Raw genomic sequence first — 24,403 nt, forward strand, 5'->3', positions numbered from 1 at the left:
TACGCTGTGATTGGAGGCTTACTCGGGGAGTAGTATCCTTCATTATCTCACCACAACACCAGTATGCGATGACCGGTGGGATTTTCAGTTATCTTAACTTTCATTTTCCCCATAGTTTCATCATAGTCCGTCAATTTTCTGACATAAAAGGGCGACCTCTTTTGCGACTAAAATTAATTTGCCAGTCGCAGTTAAAGAGGGCGCACCCGCGTTCCGCTCATCGGGGTGCACCACTAGAAGTAAATTCCCATAGACAGCAGTGATAAATCCCCATAATTCACAAATATTTAAAAAATACTCACAACTCTCACAGGTGTTCAGGCTGCACAGAAAAATGATGTTCCACATATCCTCTTTCATTTTCCTTTCAATTTTCGGGGAGGGGGGTGACCAATGAATTTTTGAGACATTTTTGAGACATATTTCTGGCCTAAATACGAGGGTGCACCCATCGCGAATGTGACTGTTCTCAGGAGGATGCATCTAGGTAACTGTCCTTAGTCTTATTTTTGTGCACAATTGTGTGGTTGCGCTTGTTTTTTCAGAGCTAGGTCTGAGCTTTCTCACGCTGACAATGTACGTGTCTGTAATTCTGGAAGCGGCCTATTTTCGGACACGGGGACGCACTCGGCGGCCCTCTTCCATTTGAAAAAAAAATGGGGGGGGGGTACTTTTCCTTTTCCCCATTTTAACTTTTTTGGGGGGGTTTCAACGAGACATTTAACAAATTCAAAGATAGATCACTAAAACAGTCCTGCTCGTGTGTTCGATCATCGGGTTCACCTCTGTTATGGGTGCTCTTCCATTAATACCGAGTGCGCCCAGACCCCTTGCTTTTTAAAGATGGAACAACCATTGTTGTTTTAACTTTTGATTACAAAGTATAACAAAATAAACAACACTGTCGATATTGTGACTTTGTGCAGAATGCTAACCTCTCAAGATGCATGCCAAGATGATAATTTTAGTTCTTGTTCCAGTGCAGTAAACAGTCGTTGATACCCAAAATATTTAAAAAAGTGCTAGTAGTCAAGATAGACAAGGTGGGAAATTGGGTTGTTTATTGTAACTTTTTTTCGCCGGGTCACCGATTTTATTCACCCCGCCAAACTCGCCAAGACGCAAATACATTAAGGTTGAATAATCAAGGTTAATAACAAATTTGCATCACTGATTGTATTGGTTTTTGATCCAGAACATCAAGCCATAAATTAAATCATGCCCCCCCAAATACCCATGATTCAGGGGTGTAAATTTGTGCCGGTAATGGGGGGGGGGGGGGGGGGGGGGGGGGGGTAACTTGCCTGGCCATGGAAATGGGGGGGGGGGGGACACCATATTTTTACACTGTATAGGGGGTTACGTTCATCATACAGATGTAGATCTGTATTATTCAGAATCTTACACCAAAAGGGCGTATTTATGACTTTTTCAATAGTTCTCCCTTTTTGAGTGATACCGATTACATTTTGGTTGACGGGAAGTCTGAAAAATTCTTCACAATCGGCTATGATTATTTTCTCATCGCGAAAAAGTGTGGGGAGCATGATTCAATAGCCCATCTCCCCGATCGAAAAGTTGGGGATGCACATGATGTGAAAATTTTGGAAAATCGCGTCTATGCACTTGTACTTTTTTAAAATTGCAGGTGCAAGCCCAGTGTGGCGGCGCTATCACAGAGAGTCATCAAAATGCACACGTCGTAAATCCTGAATGGGTCATGAGAAACACTGGTCAATTTTATTCGTCTGTGAAGCACCTGACTGCGAAATTCTGCCGGCATTTACATTAGTTCTAGTTGCCAGCGTAATCGCCCACCATCTCGTACAGTACATGTGTGCATGTACATTTGTACATGTACTGTATATATGACACATGCTATCATCAGCTGGCTGATAAGTGATTTGACGTGTACATATGTACGTGGAATGCTACCGACAACCCTTTTATAAATTTTCCGTACATTGTGATGACAAATGTACAGAGCATTATACTTGAACCCTGATCCTTTGTGTGGAAGTAGTCTCTGCATTTCTTCTGCTTGCTGCTCGAACTAACTTCAAAGCCTTATACAGTGGACAGTATTCATTTTTTTTGTGTTGAAACTTCGCCAGTTTTGGTCTTGGTTGGACTTGGAGTCTTGACACATTTCACCCGTTCATCACGCGCGAGTTCGTATGGATATCGGCGCAGTTCGTGTCGCAGACGACGAGGATTTCAAGGCGTTTCGTCGGCTGGCAGATGGCGTAGAGGGATGGTGCAAGAAGTATGATAAGAACGGGATTAAAGTATGGTTGCAAAGCAGCGTTGACACAGATACAAGAATACGACTTCTGAAGGTTTGTATTCAGTTAAACCTGTGTAGGCCTAGGCTAGGCTTTTCAGACTGTACTCGATAGGCTTAGTTAGTCCTTGGAGGTAGGAAATCTTCCACTCAAGTTACATGTATTAGGCACATATAGGCCTACCCCTACAATTGTGGGGTCCAACGTCCACTTTGTGGGAGCGTAGTGGATGTCAGACCCCACAGTTCTGGGGGTGTTAGGCACAGTTATATGGGAGAGTTCCATATACGGACGCCAGTAATTATTCCCTACAGGCTACTGTGACCTTTAGCCATCAGAAAGCAAAAACGTCCAGAAAATTCAATTTAGAGAAAATATGAAGTTGTTTCCTTAGAAAACACAGTTTTTCAGACCAGTCTCATACCGTCATAGGGTTTGTGCACGGGGTGGCAAGTGGCATCTGTATATGGAACTCTTTCCACAGTTATTTATTGTGGATTTAGGCCCTACTAAGTCTGTTCACAACCAAGTAGTGTTTGACACGGATACCGGATCATTACCAGGCAAATTTAGAGGGGAAGGAGTTCTGAAAATATTCATCAATATTCTTTGCCCACCCACCAGCACAGAAAAATTGCTTCAAATTTTCTTACATACCAAGAAATTCAGAACCATGTGTACCCCAGGCAGAACTGTTGGGCTCACAAACCCCATATACATGTAGGAGTGCACTAGGTGACAAATCCCACAGTTCTGGGGGTAACCAAGAACCCTGGTGGAGTGAAATCACTGTCCTTCAACCATAAGGGAGGCTGCAACAGGTCAAAGGTTTAAGACTAAACTCAGGGACTGTCAGGTATTATCACTAATAAGAGGGCCTCATTAATAGAGTCCACTTGCCACCATGTGCCCACAATGTATATGTATATAAGTGTACCCTCGTTGAGCTTGTTGCAGTACCGAAGGGCCCCCTTTCCATATGTAGCGCCCCTCAGAGAGTCAAGAGTTGGAAGTTCCATAAAGTTATTCCCCCCCCCATAAAAAAAATTTTCCTTATCCCTACCGACCCACATTTGGCCTGTACAGCTGGTCATATGGGCAGTGACTATTACCATGGTAATAGTCTGATTGACTAAGGCACACAGCAACTGACAATAAGTTCCCAATGCTGTGCTGGTCACAAATCATTCTTTGATGAGCAGCACAACTACTTAATCGTAATAAACCTTTCCATACAGCTCAGCCACATATAAATTGTGCATCTGTATTCTCATCCACTTTACAGTTATGTTCCACATTTCATTTCCCACATTTTAGATTTCATTGTATTGATTCATTATATTGCTAATGCTCCACAAAAGCCAACTGTTTGTTTCGCGGGAACAGCAAGTTCTAAGATTTTCACTAAAGTATAATAAAAGGAACTATTGATGGGAGTTTGATAAATAGTCAGAAGCAGACGGTATAGTGTATATGACAGAGAAAAGAATTTGCATTAGAATAACTGATGATGAAGTAATGATTCCCTCTTCAGGGTCAAAACACATGAAGAGCTTTGGTAGCTGTGTAATGTTGACTATGGAAATATTTTATCTGTAATACTTCTATTGTATTCCAGTATTTTAAATGTATAATAACCATTATATTTTCTGTGCGTAGCTTCACTTTATTTACATGTACCTTTATCTACAGATCTTTGAAAACTTTTGGCAGTAGCGATTATTTCACAAAAGGCTGTATTGCCTCGTACATTGTGCTAAAAGACATTGCATTCCTTGTAGCCTTGGCTGTTAAATTTGTGCTAGACAGGGGAGGCAGTTGAGATCCTGTGTAACTGGTTTTCCACTTGTCTGGCTCACCACCAGGCCCATGGAATGTGGCATGGCATAGGTCAGAACCCTAGGTGCAGGGTAGAATAGGCCTGGAGTGGCCCAGGAGAGCATGAAATCATGATTATTTGTTACTTGGCTTAGAGAAATTGTTAAACAGTCTGAAAGTTATAATATCTGTAGGGGGTTAATTTCTTACCACGTTTTCTAGAAATGAAGAGAACAGACAGTGCATGGTTACTCATTATAATATAAGAGGCAAGATTGGTTTTGCAGGTTTAATTTCCTCTTAAAATCAGATAAGTTTGTTTCAATACTCTGGGATTAGGGTTTCTTGATTCCCGATTTCAGAATTGACGTTTGTTGTCATCTGTGAAATTAACCCAGTTCATTTCAGTATTTTCTGTCTTTTTTGGTGTAAGTTCAATTTTAGATGAAGTAATTGTGTGACAAACCATTCTTGGATGAGCAGCACAACTACCGGTACATACACTGTACATGTGCATGTAGTCATAAAAAACCTTTTGGTACAGCTCTGCCACATATATGTATAAATTGTGCATCTGTATTCTCGTCCACTTTGCAAAGTTTGAAATCTACCCCTTCCCCCTCGGGATGGGTGCTACATTATGACATACCGCATTTTTTTGCCAAGTTGGTGAGAATTTAATGTTCTCTAGCAGCATCTTCCCAATGACTCCTCAATCTTACAGTTGTGTGAAGGGGAGCTTGGTACACATCCTTTAATCAAGAAGTTTTAAAAGAATGAAATGAAAATGCAAAAAAATGGAACCAGATGAAGATTTGTCACAGTAAAATGTCTTAGAAGTCCCCAAAAGACTGCGCATGTTTATTTGCCATGCCACAAAAAGCAAATCAGCACCGATTCATGATCACTTATCTACTGCCCAGATTATTTTTGGTCCTTTTTATGACACACTGAAATTATGCTGAACTTTTATCAGTATGTTGACTGCTTGCTTTTAAACAATTCAAAATTTGTCAACCCCACTCAAAAGGAAGTGAAATAGTCACTTCGCTCCATTCCATGATGTGTCTGCCATTCAGACTAATGTCTGTCCGTGTGAGTGTATGGGAAAATGGTCATCAGTGCACATGTAACTTTCATTCATATTTTGGGATAATGATGAATTTTCTGTGAATGGTAATCTGGAGTCGTATCCATGCATGGATGCATAGTATGGGACACTAATAATAGAGGTCTGCTGGAGAAATTCCAGCTACATGTATACGTACACGTACATGTACATGTATGTGGACATGTACCGGTACATCCCAGCGTTAACCAAGTACGACTAACTTATGCCAGGGTCTAGGATTTGGGAGTACTAGTACTCTGTGTCAATCTGATATATGTACCACGAGGTTCATTTCACTTATCAGTGTAGGTGTTATTGCATTTATATGTATGGTAGCATTGATTGTAACTATGTATGACATAGACAAAATTGTTTGTGAACAGTTTGAGAAGAAAGTAGGTACATGTAGTAATCAGGCTGTAATGTCGTAGGGATGTTTAAGTAATTGTTGGACTTGTGGGTAAAGAAAGTTTGTCAGTTTGGGGGGGCAAAAGTTTGAGCTCGTTACTTGGTGAAATCAGTTGCACATACGGAACATGTAGGCTTATTGTACATTGATGACAGAGACGAATCCAGCAATGTTTCACTGGATATTGTTGATAGCCCCATTTAATGGTGGAAACATTTTGTTGGGCATTGAACAGAATGACTGCCATGGGGGTCCATACAATAATTATCACAATACTTACATGTACATCCATTGACTAAGCAATGACTAGGGCTATGTTCACAGGATTTGTCTAGTGCATACAAGATCCCAGTTACGTACATCTACGTACACCTGTTCCTTCCCACACAGCCCCAATTGTTCTAATGTGATACATGTACTTCTTGAACCCTATATCATATGCAGTATGGAATTTGGGTCAATTACAGAGCATGTTTCCCATTGTTAGATATGCTACATGTACATGTACAGATGGAAAAGCATCCCCCATGTAAATGTATGCCAGCAAATGTCACATGAAGTTGCCCCTAGGGTGGGGATTTTGTCCCTTAAGTTTATTGGCAGGCCCCATTAATGACATGTACATGTAGGTGGGGCAACTGTGACAAGTGGGAGGAGAGATTGGTTGAAAAACTGAATCACACATGTACATAGCTCAATGTACAAATGTACCAGTAGATGTACATGTGCATGTAGATGGAACAAAGGCTGTGTCCGAAAAAGGCTGCCAGAGCTACGGCTAGGTCTATTGTCTGTGCATCTCCATATGCTGATAAGTCTGAAACCGATAATTTCCAATGGAGTGAAGACCTAGACCTAGCTCCAGACAAGAGATTCAGATGCAGCCTGAATTTCAAGTTTGTGGATAAGAGTGGGTACGTGTACTTGTATGGTCCAGCTCTTTTCTCATTGCGAGGTTGGTCTGCTTCCAGACTGACACTGGGACAGAAGTATGTTCATGAATATTGTTTAGCATGTGATCCTAATGTCAATAGTGTTGTGACTGTTTTGCACATTGCTGAAGTTATTGCTAAATTTACATTTGATTTTTATTTTCAGTATAAGCTGTCTTCTCTGATTAAGCCCTCAATTCTGTGCATGTTTGCTACAGGTGGGAACTTAAAACCAAATCATAGAAAGCTACCACTCTGCTTTTGACAAAGGTCATTTGTACGTGCATGTCATGCAAGGATTGCATTCAACATTTTTTGTATTCTAAACAAGCCATAAATTCCCCATTACTTTTTATGTCAGCAGAACTGTACACATACGTATATGATTAAAGATAAATCAAATGTGCTTTATGAACACTTGTAACAGCTTATATGCACAGTTTATTGTACTATACCTAGGGTCATCATATATGTACATTTCACAATAGCTATCACTAAGGTACTGTACATGTATTTACATGTGATATATGTGAGAAAAACTATTTTTGGTTAATATCATCATACGTGAACATGAACATGTACGGTGCATTACCACTGGGTGTAATCTAGTAAACATAAACTGCAGATCTGTACGTAGTTGATCACAAAATGGGTTTGATGTACTGGGCAAATAGTAGTATGAAAAACCTACCACACCAGGTTTTTTTCCCCCACATCATAAACATTTCAAGATTTATTAAAATTAAAGCATTTTAAATAGTTTAACAGGTAACATTTGATGCATGGGTACAATGTAATTCCAGAAATTAGGGGTCCAAAAGTGTGACATTTTTGTGACCCTGTTACATCTGACCTTAGTTATATGAACTAGAAATATCACCGGAATTGATTTCAAACTATTACTATTCGCTACTTGTATATCAGTTGTCTATATGAAGGGCAATAAAATACATGTATCTTATAGATATGATTTCTTAATATTATATCCGGAATGTAGGCCTACTAGCAGAATCAAACTCTCCAAAAAAACCAGGGGTACAGTAGTTGCAAATGTTATTCAGATACGTGTATCATAAAACAAGTTTTATGTTACATTTTGTGATACATCAGAAACTGAAATGGTTTGATGCATGTTCGTACATGTACATGGACTGTACTGTACAGTATACATGTACTTTTTCTGCAGCAATGAGAGAGGTTTAGAGATCTGTAAATTTTAAATGGCCAGATGCAGTTAATATTAAGTGGATAGTCTCTTTCCAATGTCTTTGGACAGTAGTTGAAGTTACTTGTACATGTAAAGCAGAAAAAGCCATTTTTTAAAATAAAATAATGAGATTTTTGAAAAGAAATTTATGTGGTTGAAGCCACAATCAGCTTTTGCAGCAGCAGCAGGGGGGGGCCAGTATGATAATGTGCCCTGAAAGGCACACTTTCATTCTCCCAAAGATCAACACAGATCATTATAACCATGACTATTCAGTCTTACTCTCAGTCAAGTTCATGAACTTTATTGTGTTGGCATATTGCTGTGCAAATACAGAATCGGTCCCTTTTTTTACTCTCATTCTCTGAAATTCCATTGCAGGCCCTAGGAGTGTCCTGTACTTTCCTTTTTGGTAATGTCTTTTTTCCCTTCTCACAAGTTTGGCTCTAATACTAATGTTTACATATTTTGTTTTGAATGTTTTGATAAATTCTGACACACATGTACTGTATCCACTGAATTTAAGATTTTGTGAAATGTTCAAACACATGTACATGTGCATGTGCAACTGTACAGTTTTCATGTACATGCATAGTGCAGTATAATTAGATACTACATCATGCCTGATACCGGTACCTTCATGCTGGTGTGATGTGCATTAACGCATATCAGAAGAGCTTTTAGCCTTTCACAGACAGATTATGGATTTTAAAGCTTAGTTCACTTCCTTTGTCTGAAGTAACTAGTGGTGCCTGGCTGCTAGCTATTGATGGTTTCTATTGACATAGTCTGTAAGCCTTGATGAGGACATAAAAATTAAATATTAAACAGCGGAATCCCACATCATCCCACCTTCCTGATATGTACATGGACGTGGAAAGTATTGTAGATTGGCTAAACTTTAGCAACTGCAGTAAATTCATGTGTATGAAGTTTAGACAATGTACATGAATATGGACATGTACCTGGTACATTAGTTGGGCATGCAGAACCTCATCTACATGTACATGTATTTACATAATTTATCGCTTTGTTAAGCAAGTGCATGTGTTGTGATTGTTTCAATTGATAAACATACAGGTACTGGTATAAGGTGCATACATATGTATATGCATTGTAGTCCTTGTTGCTTGAGAAATATTTACAGTGTAGATGTATTTTTAGCTCAGTTATACAAAATTTTTCTTAAGCCATGTTTGCACTGGACTTTTTTCCTGTGAGTTTTACTGAGCCAGTGGTCAAATAAAAAAATGGTCAAATATGATCACTGTCCGCACTTGAACTTTCAATACAGGAAAATTTTGCAGAAGTTTGCTGGTAAAATGACCAAGTGGCTCAGTAAAAGTAACCGAGAGGATAATTTCTTGCGATGTCCACACTGGACTTAAAATGGGAAAAGTAATCATCGTCTTGGTAAGTTTGGCTAAAAAAGTCCAGTTCAAACTTCAAACACGGCTTTACAGTTCTATCCTACCTTCCGGTCATTTCATTTTTTGCTTCAAGCTGTATTTAGAAGATAATTTATGTGAATCCCGTTGTGTGAGCATAGAAATTAAGAGCTAGAATGAAATATGTTTATTGCTCAGATCAACATACATGTAGTTCAACACAAGATTTTCTCCTGTTGGATCTTAATAGATTTCAAAGTTAGCAGTATACAGCAACTCTGTTGCAGTTTTCTTTTCTCACATTGTAATTTCCTCTGTGGCAGGTTTACAAAACACTGCACGATGTGAGTGCAGCAACAGCGTACGATGTGCTCCATGATGCCGTGTACAGGAAAAAGTGGGACCGCACCATGGTCGAAGGTTTTGAATTGTGCAAAGTCAACTGGACCAATGACATCAGTTATTATCAAAGTAAGTGTCGTTAACTCTTACTGCTAAGGAATCGCTTTCATTTCCTCTTGTGTGCAATGTTGGCTGTGTTGGTCTTGATACTTTGGTGACAAGCCAATGTACAGCTGCAGCATTAATTATTAATAATGAGTCTAAAAATGGAAGCCACTCGGTAGCCACTTTGGGAAATGTAACAATTTCAGTGAACTTCATTGCCACCTGCAGCAATACTTATCTATCATTGAGGTACATATACACTCTAAGCCTGTTCGATATGACGATATTTCACGATATTTCAGCGTGATGTTGATATCGTATCATTTGTAAAAACTCCTATCGGGATATTGTGTAAATCGATATGCAAAAAACTAGTCACGATACCGGTAAGCTCCGAACGATGTACTGTACATGCACGTAGGAAAGTCAATGCACCACGTGTTGAGCCCTGCATTACTGCATTTGGGCCACACGAATACTGAAAACCTCAAACCACAAAGTCACTGTTGGCCCCCTGCAGCTGCAAGGGTCAACAGACCGTGCTCACATGTAATGTATTGCACAGTAAACTCTGGCTAAGTCAGCTCTCTTGCTTGGGACTTTAGATAGTCACACAAACTAGTCATGACTAGTTCACGTATGTGAGCAGTGGTTAAGTTCGTTCAATAAGGCGACCCCCAAAATGGACAGAGCACATGCATGTAGCACTAGAGGGGTCTCTGGTATTGATGTGCTCAACCACCTGACATCATTCAAGCAATGTGGGGCTTTTCACTTAACGCTTCTTGGCTACCATGGCCAAGAAAACCGATGCCGACTTACATGAAGGATTTTTTGTGGTCTTGTAGAAAATGGACCGAGTGAAACATGCTAACTTATGAGAAATGAATAACGACTTACCGGTAGAAATGCCGACTTAGAAATGAGGTGAGGGCATCAATACTTAGAAACCTCTCTAGTAACACGCATGCGTTCTGTCCATATTGGGGGTTGTCTCATAGAGCAAACTTTACCGCTATTATATGCGTGGACATGGCTTTTTCCATACGGTGCCATGATAGGAGATATGATATGATATGATATGACATGATATATGATATGATATATGATATGATATCTGATCTGATCTGATCTGATATTATCTGATGTGATCCACAACTTCCATATTGAAATTTGCTTTCCACCATTATTAGAGGTCTAAAGACAGAGATAATACATATACATGTACATCGGTTTTACGTGGCTCTCAAGACATAGTAGTGATTTCAGTCATGTTTATTTTATGAATATAAAAAGACGTTCTCACAAAAATATCGGATATCCCGATATTTTTTCATGATTACGCCATATAAAAGAAACGAATATCGAACAGGCTTATTACACTCACAAAGGATTATAAGCCAATAACCATTACACTCCTCAATCCTTCACCTGTTGGAGGACTGAGGAGTGTTAGGGTTAATGTAATTAGTTTCAGGGGAAATTAATGAGACACCAGTACACTGTACATGTGCATTTGCCCTTGTACAGTTTGAAGTGCTAATCAAATCATACACCTGAATAAATCATGAAAATTATTTGTACCGCAGTACCAATTAGTACACCTCTTTGTTTCACATCAGAAATACGATAATAATTTTTTTATCAGACAAGTACATGTATGCTGCACAAAGTTGTTCACTCAGACTGCTGGTTGAAATTTATTCATCACAGGTACGTGTGGTACCAGCAATACTGGGTACAGTGGTGCCGTCTTTTATAATCTAAAAATAATGCATTTTTATGGTACGAATGATTTCCTGAGATGACAGATACCGGTACAATATACCATTCCACCAGGCAAACCCAATAGGCCATTTGTGAGTTAAATTTGAATAAAATCTGGTACAGTGAGTTCTTTAAATTCACTTGAACATAACAATTTGAATTCTAAAAACACTCTTGTTATACCTCGTGATTCCTGGCAAGCTTTTCCTTAGTTACATAAGAGACGCCTTGCAAAATACACTTATCTCAATGGATAAGAAGGGCGCAAAGAAACCAGTGCATTCCAGAGATGGTGGTCGCTATGCAAAAGCTTTCCTGAATCACGAGCTATAGCAACAGTGTTATTTGTATTAGTCAAAGTCGTTTCAAGAGGTACTCAAAGTCAAATGATGCGAAGAAGTCTAGCTTTCCAAAATAGCAAATAACTATTGTTTCAGATGAAGTTGTGTACCCTTGGCAACAATACACTAAGCAATGAATTAAAAAGGTTTAAACTCTTTTCATCTCTCTTCATTATCCCTAACCCTTGTGGGGTCATTCGTAGGAGTTAGGGATAATGTAATGATAATTAAATTAGCAAATACATGTACCTTATGATCTGTAACTGAAACACATAAAGTAGAAGGAATTACTGTACATAAAGTGGAATCACCCAGCTGCGCTAATGTTTGGACAGTGTTTCTCTCTTTTTTTGTAATCTGATAATTTGATTGTTAATGCTAAGACTCTCTAAGAGCATTAGAAAGTGAAACAGTTGCTGGAGTAATTTCAAGTTTGCAGTGTTGGCTGTAACTGGCTTTATGGTCAAGGGTCAGACATATTAAATTTCAAAAGACAAAAATATCCAAATAATATTTTGGATCCTTAATTTGAAAGTGAAACAACAAACACCAAAGTGTCTAATCCAAATATTGTAATTACCCTGTGAACAGGAAACAAAGGTACCGTATTTTCAGTAACTTACAGAGGGAACAAAAACCCAGAAGTTCTTGGGAGACCCTGTAGATTTAAACTGGTGATTGAAAACCGTCCTCATTTTAATCTTATAGGGATTCAAACTTGTGTCACACATTTGGAAGGTGAGTTGAGAATCACTATTCCAATCTGACTCCTGGGAAAAGCCACCTTTAGTTTATGAATGACCTGAGTTTTGAAGTGGCTCAATTCAAACTTTTAACAAAAACCACTACAGAAATATGGACAAAAGTGAAGTTTCTCATTTAAACTAAGATACCTCTCCTCTTTCTGTTCTTATATATATTCAGTGAAGTGTCCGCCACCCTTGAAGAACAGAGACTTTGTGATGCAGAGAACGTGGTTAGACACAGGCATGGAGTACATCATTTTTAATCATTCCATTTTTCACAAGGTAATGCTCATTCTTGTTTTCCAGTAAACATTTCAAGTCTCTGTGTGTTCTATTGTACACATGCACACATGAGCGCAGTGTTCAGTGTTAGGTACATGTATCTGTACGCAGTGTACATGTGTATTGACTTAACCGTATCAGGCACTGTCGTTAAATTGTAAATGGAATATACTGTACATGTACCAGTACCCGGATACTAGGCAACAGATAATGAACGTTATTTTGTCAACAATATTAATCGAGGCTGTTGGATGTGTGATTAATTAAAAATAATTCAAAAATGTTATTTCGTTGTTAGGATGATGCTGTTTGTCTGTTTTGATTTTTTTCTCATTCACTCCTGGTATGATCTGAGTGAAAATTTTGTTCGTTACTAAATCTGACCAACCCTTGAAATCAAACATACCGTACATTGGCAGTAAACCAACGTGTACATCAACAAATGTGGGACTCTTCACCTTGTTTAAAGTTACAGGATGGCCTTGGTTTAACCTTTGGATCTCAACATCATTGTCTAATTCAGACATGAAATCTGTTGTGAAACCGATATGCCTGCACCTACTGTATCTCATCGTTGGAGCATGCAGTCAGGTCGCTCATTATTCATACCAATCCACGTCAATGGCATAAATGCAATATTTCCAATGCCAAATTGCAAGTGTGTAAATGCCCGTGTGGCCTCACCCATGATACGCCGTAATGAAAGCGGGTGCAATTTATTGAAGGACCATTGCACAAATCCCGATAAGAGATGGAGCAGTAATAATTGTTCAGTTTTTCTGTTGTTGTTGTTGTTGTATTTGATCAAATTTTTACAATGGCACTTATCCTTTGCCAAACTGAGGTGTTTGTAAGCCATTTCTAAAAGATTAACAATTGTGCGAGTCATTTTATCAATTTGAGTGTCTCTTTATTGGCAACAGAATGCACTGTTTGAGTATTGCTCAGGTTAAAAAAAAGCATCACAGCTGCTGCATCAGATAAAATGTCAATGGTTTACGTGTATTGGTATTGTGGGGGTGGTCATTTTTATTTCTGAATACGTGTGTGTTGGTGAGGACGTGTGTGTTGGTGAGGACGTTGTACAAAAGTGGCATTTTTAACGTGTACTTCTTGGAACCTTTCCGTCAACCACTGCTTCATTTAATGAAGTGTGGGTGAATGCAGGAAAGTATGCATTCATCTGTGAACAAATGGGAGTTGGTCTAAAAGACCCAGTGCCCTTGCTGAAAGTCTATTATTTCCTATGCATGCCAAATTAGAACAATAATTATGCATCAATGAACGTGTAGTCATGAGGACTGGCCAAGACAATTTGAGCAGTGTTGGCCTTCCATGTAATATTTTAGTCCTGTTGGCAGGTGTGTGTGTGTGTAGAGCAGCAATTGGACATGTTGTCTTTCGAGGTAGGCCTACTTACACCTGATACGGGATATATGTTGTGTAACTTTACAGTTGTAATCATTGAACATCTTCTCTAAGTTGAGAAAGTGTCAAATTAACATTAGAAAAGAATGAATCTACATGTAGCATACATGTATCAGTACATGTAGGTTGTTACAATAAATGAATGCATAGTGCACTGTCTGCAACTAAAGTTGCCCCAAATGTTTTATATTCCCAACCTTTGGACTTTGGACTTTTGCCACATGTACAGAGTGCTACTGAGTTAAGTTTTGACCTGCACTGCACTAATCTAGAACTCTGAAGAATAGGGTGACCAAACTTTACAAGTATGCATATGCACAATTTTATAAACGGTAAATAAAATGCACTTGACGTCCAGTGTTCCATCTCTACACCTCTTTAGTATGCAGAATGATAATGTACAATTTGTATAAGCACAACAGAATCCGCAATTTCCCTCTTGGTCCTTGTCAAATCCTTGTGATGTGGCAGTGATGTGGGAGAATGGTGGGATTTGGGCTTGGTGAGTGGGAGGTTATAGGTCAGCACTGTTCATTGAATTTGTCCATCACAGACAATAGGGATTCTAGGAACTACACGTAGATGTATTTAGCTTTCAACTTCAAGGCATGTGGAGGTGTCGTGCAGGCATATGTTGCAATTTGATTGATAGGATTGAGGGAGTTGTGACCTTTGGAGAATACGTGTACACTGGGTATTTATTGAATCGGGTGGGTGGTTGGGGGATACGCTGTGTGGGTGTGATGCCCACTTTCTGGTGATGAGAGAGGTCAATAACTCAATGGTCCATATACTCTGCATTCTTGACAGATTCTCATTTTCTATGTTGGTATAGGTGTATACGTAAAAGCTTCTTTACAAATGCTTATGGTTAGAATCTTAGATGCCAGTACATGTGCTTTGACTGTGATATTTGAGAAAAATCATGTGTGCATAATACCATTTCTGTAGAACACTGTTGTCACCCACAACTCATATTTAGTACCAGTTAATACAACAAACCATTTAAAATTAGTTTGTTTATATTTGCCTCAAATGAAAATGATTCAGTAAATTTGTTTATTCTACATTTACTTTGATCTATCAAAATCAAAGTGTAAATGTGTATTGTAAACATTGTGCTTTCTAATTGATGTATCACATGTGGTATTTACATGTGTACAGTTGTACATGCATGCACATGTGGGTTGTGATGAATGACATTTAAAACTTATACATCGTACATGGCAATATCAGTATAATTCTCAACAAGAATTGTTGGTACTTTCAGAAAATACCACCCAAGAAAGGCGTCATCAGGGGTTACTCATATCTGACTGGCTACCTTGTACGACCAAGAGGAGCCAATGCCTGCGAGATAACCTATGTAACAAAATCAGATCCCAAAGGTACGATCATGAATGCAGCGGTTCTTGTTTCATTATTTGTTGGTTGTTGGAGTGATCACTGCTTCTATTAGAATATGTTGGAAATTAGCGTTCAATTCAATTAGTATTAGCCTCTGTGATTACTTGAATAATTAATGATATGGCAAATTTGCAAAGTTGAAGGGCACATCTCCACAAAGAAAAGTTCACAGTACCTTCAAAATGCTAATTAAAGTTACTGAACATCGTGATGCAAATGCATGGACAGTGTTGACCCATGAATACTAATGAAAGTCTTTGTCGGTGATTACATGCTGTCTATTTGCTAGTAGTAAGCCTGCCAGATGCTTTCATTTTATACTAATTTGATTGTTTGTGTAGTCTTGATGCCACTAAATACACGTGTCACTAGCTCCACAATGGCTTTTCCACTCAGTCTTGACTCTCCCTTCTTCCTCTCTCAAGTTTCAAGCAATCTGTTTTGTCCAACCCACTTTCACGGTGAGGAAAAAGTACTAAGGCAGTTGCTCTGTGCAAGTTGCAGTGATTTCAGATGCCAAATTATGTACATCAGTTCCTGAAGCAGAGCCAAACAAGTGTCAGAATGTTAGAAACTGGTTGAATGCAGTGTGCGTCTGTGGCATGTAGAGGATGAAAAATTGATTTGTTCTTTTCATTTTGTTGTTTTTGTCAGGTTCTATCCCAACATGGGCTATCAATAAATTAGCTCACATTTTGGCTCCAAAGGTAGGTACATTTTAACAATCATTTGCAGTGGATCTGTTTGAGTGAAACGATTGCGGTTACACCATGGATGAATCTCTTTCTTGAGCATGTGTGGTTCCCCGGCTCTTCTCAGAACCACACATACTCAAGAAAGAGATTGATCCATGGTGTAACTGCAGTCGTTTTACGCATATACATGTAGTTCTCTTTCACCATGAAAACCTTCAAGTCTTATCAGTGGATCTGTTCTTGTCAAGCCTGAATGTGCCTTTTTACACCTGTGTTGTACATTCAATGAAATCTCAAGGTACACTGCAGGTGTTGCAATAGTTGCCTTAGACAAGTGCTCTCTCTATAACAAAGAGAAAAGTATGGTATGCACTAGAATACTAATGCCTGGGTAAAGGATAGACTTAATTATGCTCATTCAGATGAAAAGTTGTTCCACCAGTCATGTGAGCAAACCGGAACGCACACGCATTATGTTACACGTATTTGAGCTGGTGGGAGTGTTCATGTTGGTGTGATCGATGGTCTGTGTAATGGCTTGATCATGCTGTGCTGTCAGCTCGTGTTGTACTGCACCTGCTAGTCCTGTCACAATCAGTTGGTCATTTTTTATTCTGATTCGTTTTCATTGTTGCAGAAGATTGTTGTGATAAGAGAAGTTAAGTCAGAGATTTTGTCCAGGACTGACTAAGTGCAGTGCAATAGAAAAATAGTGCACATCTACCAATCACACCAGCTATCACAATAACTCCAAGGAGTTCAGAACCCTTCACTGGTCAATTGATCCTGATTGCATCCTCAAAAGGGACCATGCAGTTCCTGTACCGTATGTTCTGTTTCGATGAGATACAATATATATTGTTATTTGTTGTCAAGACTTTGTAAGTTTGTTCGAGTACATTTACCCACCTCCATGAATTATTTTTGGTTTCTGTGCTCAGTGGTCAAGTGTACACAACACTTGCGCTTGACTGTTTAAATATTCTGGTCACGTATTAACTTGCAGGTTATTGATAGACTTCACCAGGCTTGTCGAGACTACCCCAAGTGGAAGAGCAAACATGATCCCCGGTACAAGCCCTGGCTCTACCCAGAACAGATGTCCCTGCCTCCCCTGGACCCCAACGACTTGCTGAGCAAGGAAGAGTGCATTTCGGACAATTCACTAGATGAGAGTGACCTCAAAGAGGAGGACTTTAAAGATGATGATTTGCAAGATGGAGACTTTTGATGCTGTCACAGAGAAGCTTTTTACTGATTCCAGGCAATCCAAATTTGAACCAAAAAAGGGGAGCGAGTGTCTTCAATTTAGTGGGGTATTTTTATACTTAAAAGGTAACTTAACGTCCTGTTGCAGAGGAATTCTGAGAGAAGTAATGAATGAATTAATTAATTTTAAATTGCCAATTAATAAGGCTTCCAATCAGTAGCTATGTGGAAATTTATAATGAGTAAATTATGTGTAGTTGTCAGTAGCTTGTATTTTATGTGTAGCCAGGCCCGTGCCTAGAATATCAAGTGGGATGAAAGGAGATGTTGGCTTAAGACACATGATGCTCATAGATGTATTAGCCAAGCTACTTGATGAGCAGAATGCTTAAGGGCCTTACCGGTCGAGATTTTTTCATTTCAAGTCTGTTGGCTAAACCTAACTGTCACTGGTACTCCGCATTGACCCCCCAAATGCAAACCGATAGCCACTATGTATATACACAAGGACAACTGTACTTACCTTTGTTGCAAGGTCACATGTTCACAGTACCATCGCCAGTGTGCGCATGAAGTTAGCCAGCGTTCTTGTTTAGGCTTGTATAGAGGGTACGCGTAGGTGTACAGGAATCTGACCAATTAAGTTGGTGCTCTCAAAAGTATCCGCCTTGAGCAGAAGTGCACCCCCAATTGGCAAAAAGAAAGACAGGTGGTTACAAGCAGGTTCTTGCAGGCATTCTGCGTGTACACAAAGACCATACATGCCGGAATAAATTAGTTACACGTACTCAGCGTGCTCTGGGTCAAATGTGCATAGACTTGCGCACCTCATGGAGGGCCTATGCAGTGAGTACCAAAAAACATGCCCTCTTTTGTCCCACACGGAGCGGATTGCAGTTTATTGTTATCCACGTAACCATTTCAGAAAAATGGTTACTGGCCAGTTACAAGTATATGATGTAGTGCCTTAAGCACCAGTCCCAATGGATACATACACTATTTTACTATAATTCTTGAACTCGGGAATACATTCATGTGTACGTGTGATATGTTTTAGCACGTGACATACATGTATTGCAACATTTCCTTTATATGTTGGATGATTGAAAATTCTAGGATAAGAAAGGAATCAACTTTTTTGGAAACTGTGGATTTATGTGTAGCTCTGGCTTTTTTTTAGAACCTTGAAATAGCTTTACGTCATCCACAGTGATATTGCACAAGATGTGGTGTTCATCCGTTTAGTAGTTGGACCAAACTTGACCAAGAAGAGTCTAGACATTTTTGTGCGAAACATGTGAAAATGCTTCATTGAAAGTACACAAAAGATGGAGAGTATTTTGGTAAGTTCCTTTCAGGGGTTCAGGCATAGCATCAAGGCATAACCTGAAACCACAAATTTGTTGAGGGGCTACGGCGCATGCCATTTTGTGTCTCAGTACAGTATGGATTTTCTGTTCATTTGTATACTCTGAAAACTCAATCACACTACTTAAATTGGAACCTTTCCTTTGAAAACGTTCCTCATCTGTAATAGGATACCTCATTCAATTCACCTGCTGGCGTAGGGGTATGTGTACAGTGCGTAGCTTTGGACAAAGGAAATCTGTGACAGACTTCTGAACTGGTACAGGACGCCTGAGAAGCTTTAGACGCTGCATTTCAATTCAAGATTGTGGGAACCTGTTGAAATGGGATGAATGTTGGATTTAGAACTTGTCGTGAACATCGAAAAGGGATGAATGTTGGATTCAGAACTTGTCATGAACAGTATGTTTTCTTTTGTTGAAAAAAGTTCAGAACTCTCAGGCAGTCATGGTCATGCTGACTAAGAATTTAAAATAAACTCCATGAAAGTAAATGTAGATGTATCGTGTTTGTGGCTTTCAATATCTCCCCAGAATACCTTGGGAAATCATCAAAATTACTCATTAACCTGTTACCTTGAATTATCAAGGTAGGTCTATAAAGATGTATATAGGTCATTTGATTGGAACACAAGTTCAAGTGTCCTTGAGCCAAATGTACAGTATCATGATAAACAGGATTGTGAAAGGTGAACAGACCAAGCAATAATGAATATGGAAACCATTTATTTTGTGCAAAAAGTGTTTTCAAGCGTGGGTTCTTGAGAGTGGTATTAAGTGTGTTGGATCAAATTCATACAAGATGAACGTTGGACCATCATGCAGTACCTGCAAGTACCAGTACATGTAATTTTTATTTTCATACTTATTTATTAGATTAACGTCCTGAACAGTTCTTGCTTTGAACATTCCCAAATCAATCGAGTCCAGCTCTCTGTGGCAGTCATATATCGTCACGTTTCATGAAGAGACACACTGATGATATACATAACACGTAATACATAAAAGACCTTGTTTGTACATGTACTTAAAATATGAACATAGATTGTACATGAACTAGGCACTGGATGTTGGAGGAAAGGAGCAGGTGGGTGGGAAGACCATTTTGTATGTCAGTTCAATTATCATTAGCTGAAGATGGTTCCTAGAGGATTTCAGTGTAGGTTTAATAAAGTGATGGTCACACCGTAGTAAGTTTGTTAAAAAAAAACACCAAGATTGACTGTCGGAATTGGATTTTGCTGTATTTATATGAATAACTCTGTGACAGGGATACATATGTGCATATTCGTGTAAGGCATTATGGAAAGTTGAAAAGCAACTTGGGTGGATTTCATTTCGATTTAATCCACAAGGTATATATAATATTCTCTTGAGAAAATGATACAGTTGCATCACATACAACAAAATATTACTGCTGTGTGACGTCACACATTAGGCACGAATTTAATTCACTATTTGAATGCGAGTTCAACTAAAGGATTGTTACTGAACTTGACATACAACAATTCTGCTCATCATCTGCCTTTTTTTATTGCAGAGTGATCATGTACATGTGCAGCTAATCAGAGAATTGATAAACTTGGGAAGTTTGAATTGCACGTGATTGAGACAGGCGAAATATTTGAGGCCGTGTGGATGATTCCACCTGTAAAAGTTTTAATACGTAAGATTACAGTGGGCCTGCAAACACCAGTACATGAGACATTAGCAATTTTTCCTTTTGGGCTGCTGCTTGACAAAATAAACCTGTTTGTTCTGAATATTGTTTTTGTTGTTAACTTTGAAAAAGTACACATTCCAGAAGCCATTCCAAGATGGTTATTTGCATTCAGCACTAACACTATGGTTCATTAGTAAACTAACTTTTTAAATTTTGTTTATTATTATTTTTTTGCATTAATAGGTTTCAAGGCTTTCAACATGATTGAAATTTCACCACGTTAACCTCAAGATGTATATAATCACATAAGGAAATTTGTGAGGTTACCGTTCAGAGTAAGGTTGTGATTTTTAGAGTATTTGAGGGACCAAAGCATTTATTTCCATAATGTAATTTTCTCTTCCTACTTATCACTTATTTTTAACTGAATGCATGTTGTTCAAATGCAGCTTGCTTGGTATGAATGATTGGTTTTATACTTCTGTTATTAGAACCGTTGCATTGTCAACCGTCATGGAGGGTTTTCCTATTGAAGAAGGTGCCTCCAAAATGGCTGCTGTGCCAGTGATCAGTTGGTGTTCTGTTTTCATGAAGAGGAAAAGTCACCAAACTGTGGCTTTCCCCTTGTTTGGGGTGTGTTTCACTACCCTGTTCATTGAAATTCTTGACAAGTCCTCCTTCAGTTCAGAAAATAGCACGTGAATGATTTTAACTCTAGTTTGAGGCGCGTAATTCCTGTTTTTTAATGAATCATTGTCAAGTTAATTATTCTGTTGTACAAAACATGCACATAGCTATGTGCTGACACAACTTTACATGTGTTTAGCTGTGAAATTGTCGCAACACCATAAGACAAACCTACTCACAATGTCATTTACGAGGGAGATGACTTACAAGGCAGTCACACCCGGATAGTATCAAGACAAATTAAGTGGTATCACTAATGAAAGTGCAATATTTGCCTTCACATCCAGATCAGTTACATTAGCTAATATAAAACTTGAGCTGAGTGCTTGGTAGTGCATATCCAGTCATCAGTGTGCCAGGACTGATCGGGGCCGTAATGAACTGCCATGAGCACTCAGCCATGTCAGATGTAGGGATGGCTGCTAAAACATGTTTGGATAATTTTATGAACATGTTTGGCACGCAAGGCTGCACTACAGAATCCAGTTATCATATATACTTTTATGCTATACTTGAAATAGAGTCATACAGTACGCTAATGACTTTGCAAGAGAAAATCATCTTTTTCATTCAGATAATTCAGTTTGACATCTGAAACTGAACAGTGTGTTTTTTTTTAATCTGACCCCTCCTATATTATTGACATGTGACCAGCTCTAGGAAAATGGGTAATAAATCGCCAGGTTCAGGTTATCAGTTTTTGATATGGCTGGATTGAGTACATCAAAAGCTACAATTTGATACATGAATGACCCCTGTAGTGCACTGCGTTCAAGAGATGTTTTGACATTTGTATATTCAGATTCAATAAAAGCACTTTTCGAGAAAAAGCTCCTAATGTGTAGTGCTTGGAAACCCAATGCTATGTAGGATTTCCTACTGAATAATCAATTTTCATCTTTATTCATCAGTATCCATGTTTGTTGTCACAAATTCTGAAAACACTAATGTCATATAAGCTGATAGAGGAAAAATACAAAATCACATTTTTGAAGACATTTTGCCCTCTCCAAATAGAACAGGCCATAACATATTTTGGAATTGTGGGACTTATTACCCTTTTTTGCAGAGCGGGTCATATATTAATTGTTAAGAGCCTGCATAATTTGAGTATTTTTTTCCGTGTCTCTTCCTTATCAAGTACTTTCTGTGGTATTGAAGTATGAATTTCCAGGTGGTAAGCTTATCAGAAAACACACGGTCTACTGTCTAAGCTAAACTTTATCTTAAATTGTTCATGGGATGGGTGCCCTTTTATTCATTATTTCACGCCCTAGCATTAGTATTTAAAGTAGAATAATTTCCACCGTATATGCTTTACAATTTAAGCATCGTTTTCCTTACTCCTGCGATGCTATCACATCTGGTAAAACTGTTGTCTATTGTAACTACGCTTTGAATACGCCATCTGCCATACATGTAATAACTAGCATTTCAATCTGCCTGGATTTACATGTTTGTTGCAGTACGATATCGTTTCTGTGCCTTCTGTATGCAATGATATGCACAAGGCCTTGATTCTCATACAAATAGATACTGTACATGTGGCAAGAAGTGTAGATAGTATGTGATATTTATGAGCAAGGTATCGTTGTAATTTTGTAAAGAGTGAACCATGATGGACTTTGATAGACTCAAATTATTCCAAGTAGTTTGGTTGAGCGTTACACCTTCAGTGTGCATGTTGCTGTGACAACCATGTTTTGCTGTACAAGGTTACACATAATGTATTCTGGGATGGCCTTGTGCCAGGTGATTGCACAGGGCACAGGATATTGTTTGGAAATGGTTCCTTATCATTAAAAAACAATCACAAAAGATGACATTTTTACCATCAGTATTCAAGAAAAGTTAAAATGCTAATTCAAGTGCCTGAGAGAAGTATCCCCCCCCCGAAAAAATAACCTACAAAAATTATGTTTCTGTTGCATCTATATAACCTCACTTGTAACAAAGTAATTTGTGTGCAACACTTTAGGATGGTACTGAGTTATTCAGATCAAAGCAAATGTGTATTCTGCACCCAAATTAAGCAATAATTATAATTATAAGCATTCAGTTCATTGAGAGATGGTTCATCATGGTTCACTGTTAATTTCTTTCCCATTTTCTATTATGCAAATTCAATTTTTCCTCATATATTCTGCAAACTGTTGAACTTTGTATAAAATGATGAAAGAAAAAAAATAAAATTTATCAATTTTTGCAAAAACCTCATTTAGTGACTCTCAATACTTTTTAAAAGCATTTCGTTGAACAAACATTTCATATGTATTTTTGTTTGTTGTGTGACTAGGAGTTTTTAAATGTCATGCATTTGATTTTCATTGTTGTTCTTCAGGAAATGCTTTAAAAATCAAAAAAGTACTAAAGAAACATGTTACGAAACTGCTATTTATTTTAAAGTTTCTAGAAAAAGGCACAGGTAGGTTTTTGTGAATCCTGACTTACTCTGTTTACCCTGGAGGCTACCAGTATAGCAACCTTACACCCTAACCTCCCTCATTCTGTTTTTCTGTATACCGGTAGCATCATTGATGACTATATGTAACACTCAGTGTGGTGTTTCCGTCATCAGTTGTGCATGTACGTACGTCATCTATGCATTCCCCTGCTCTGCAGATGACGTCACATTCGCACCTCCATGCAGCTCCCTTGTTTTCAATTTGTGAGTTGTTGCTATTTTGGGGAGGCATGGTTGCCACATTGGGACGTTAACACTGTGTTCCGGATAAGTTATTTTTGTATATAGAGAGTTCATAACCTCCTTGAGAGGATGGCTGGTATTTATGCTCTGTCACCCTGAGTGTGGCTGTTTGTTTCCTGTCTGAAGACTACAAACCTTTATAATGCTTTATAGGTGTGTATTTGTTTAGACTTGTGTATTCTGTGTCCCATGTGTGACAGATGGACCTCCAGCTCTGACTGTGGCACATGGTTTCATGCTTTGATTGACAGTTTTCCTTGATGATGTCATTGGACATGTTTGTTTGTTTTTGTGTAGTTTCTGTTCCTGCAGTGTTATGTGGTTTCAAGTGACATGAGAAAAATAACTCTGAGAAAATAATATGATATTGTCTTTTAAATTATATCTCCTTTAAGGGGAAGTGTGAAAGCACCAAGGTCAGTTTACATTATAGTACAGGATCTCAATTTTTTTTGTCTCACTAATCTCCAAGCCGGTGTACTGGCCATTTTAAAGTATTATGCTTAT

The 24,403-nt window shown here is 38.5% G+C and overlaps 1 protein-coding gene across 1 annotated transcript; it reads left to right on the plus strand.

The window, feature by feature from the left end:
* Window positions 1-1,784: 1,784 nt before the first annotated feature.
* Window positions 1,785-23,401, plus strand: stard10 (StAR related lipid transfer domain containing 10). The gene is made up of 6 exons (XM_022235932.2): window positions 1,785-2,339; window positions 9,474-9,621; window positions 12,630-12,733; window positions 15,432-15,549; window positions 16,223-16,275; window positions 17,270-23,401. The coding sequence occupies exons 1-6, from the start codon at window positions 2,178-2,180 to the stop codon at window positions 17,492-17,494; spliced, it is 810 nt and encodes a 269-aa protein (XP_022091624.2). The 5' UTR covers window positions 1,785-2,177; the 3' UTR covers window positions 17,495-23,401.
* The last annotated feature ends 1,002 nt before the right edge of the window (window positions 23,402-24,403 follow it).

Source organism: Acanthaster planci, linkage group LG02 (assembly GCF_054643075.1).
Source record: "Acanthaster planci isolate LZ-2023a linkage group LG02, COTS_SCS, whole genome shotgun sequence".
Taxonomy (NCBI): Eukaryota; Metazoa; Echinodermata; class Asteroidea; order Valvatida; family Acanthasteridae; genus Acanthaster; species Acanthaster planci.

Bases quoted from the DNA above. Each gene is read 5' to 3' on its own strand.
- stard10 (XM_022235932.2), top strand. From the start codon at position 2,178: ATGGATATCGGCGCAGTTCGTGTCGCAGACGACGAGGATTTCAAGGCG. The intron at 2,340-9,473 runs GTTTGTATTCAG...CCTCTGTGGCAG, and splicing joins CAAGAATACGACTTCTGAAG to GTTTACAAAACACTGCACGA. The intron at 15,550-16,222 runs GTACGATCATGA...TGTTTTTGTCAG, and splicing joins AACAAAATCAGATCCCAAAG to GTTCTATCCCAACATGGGCT.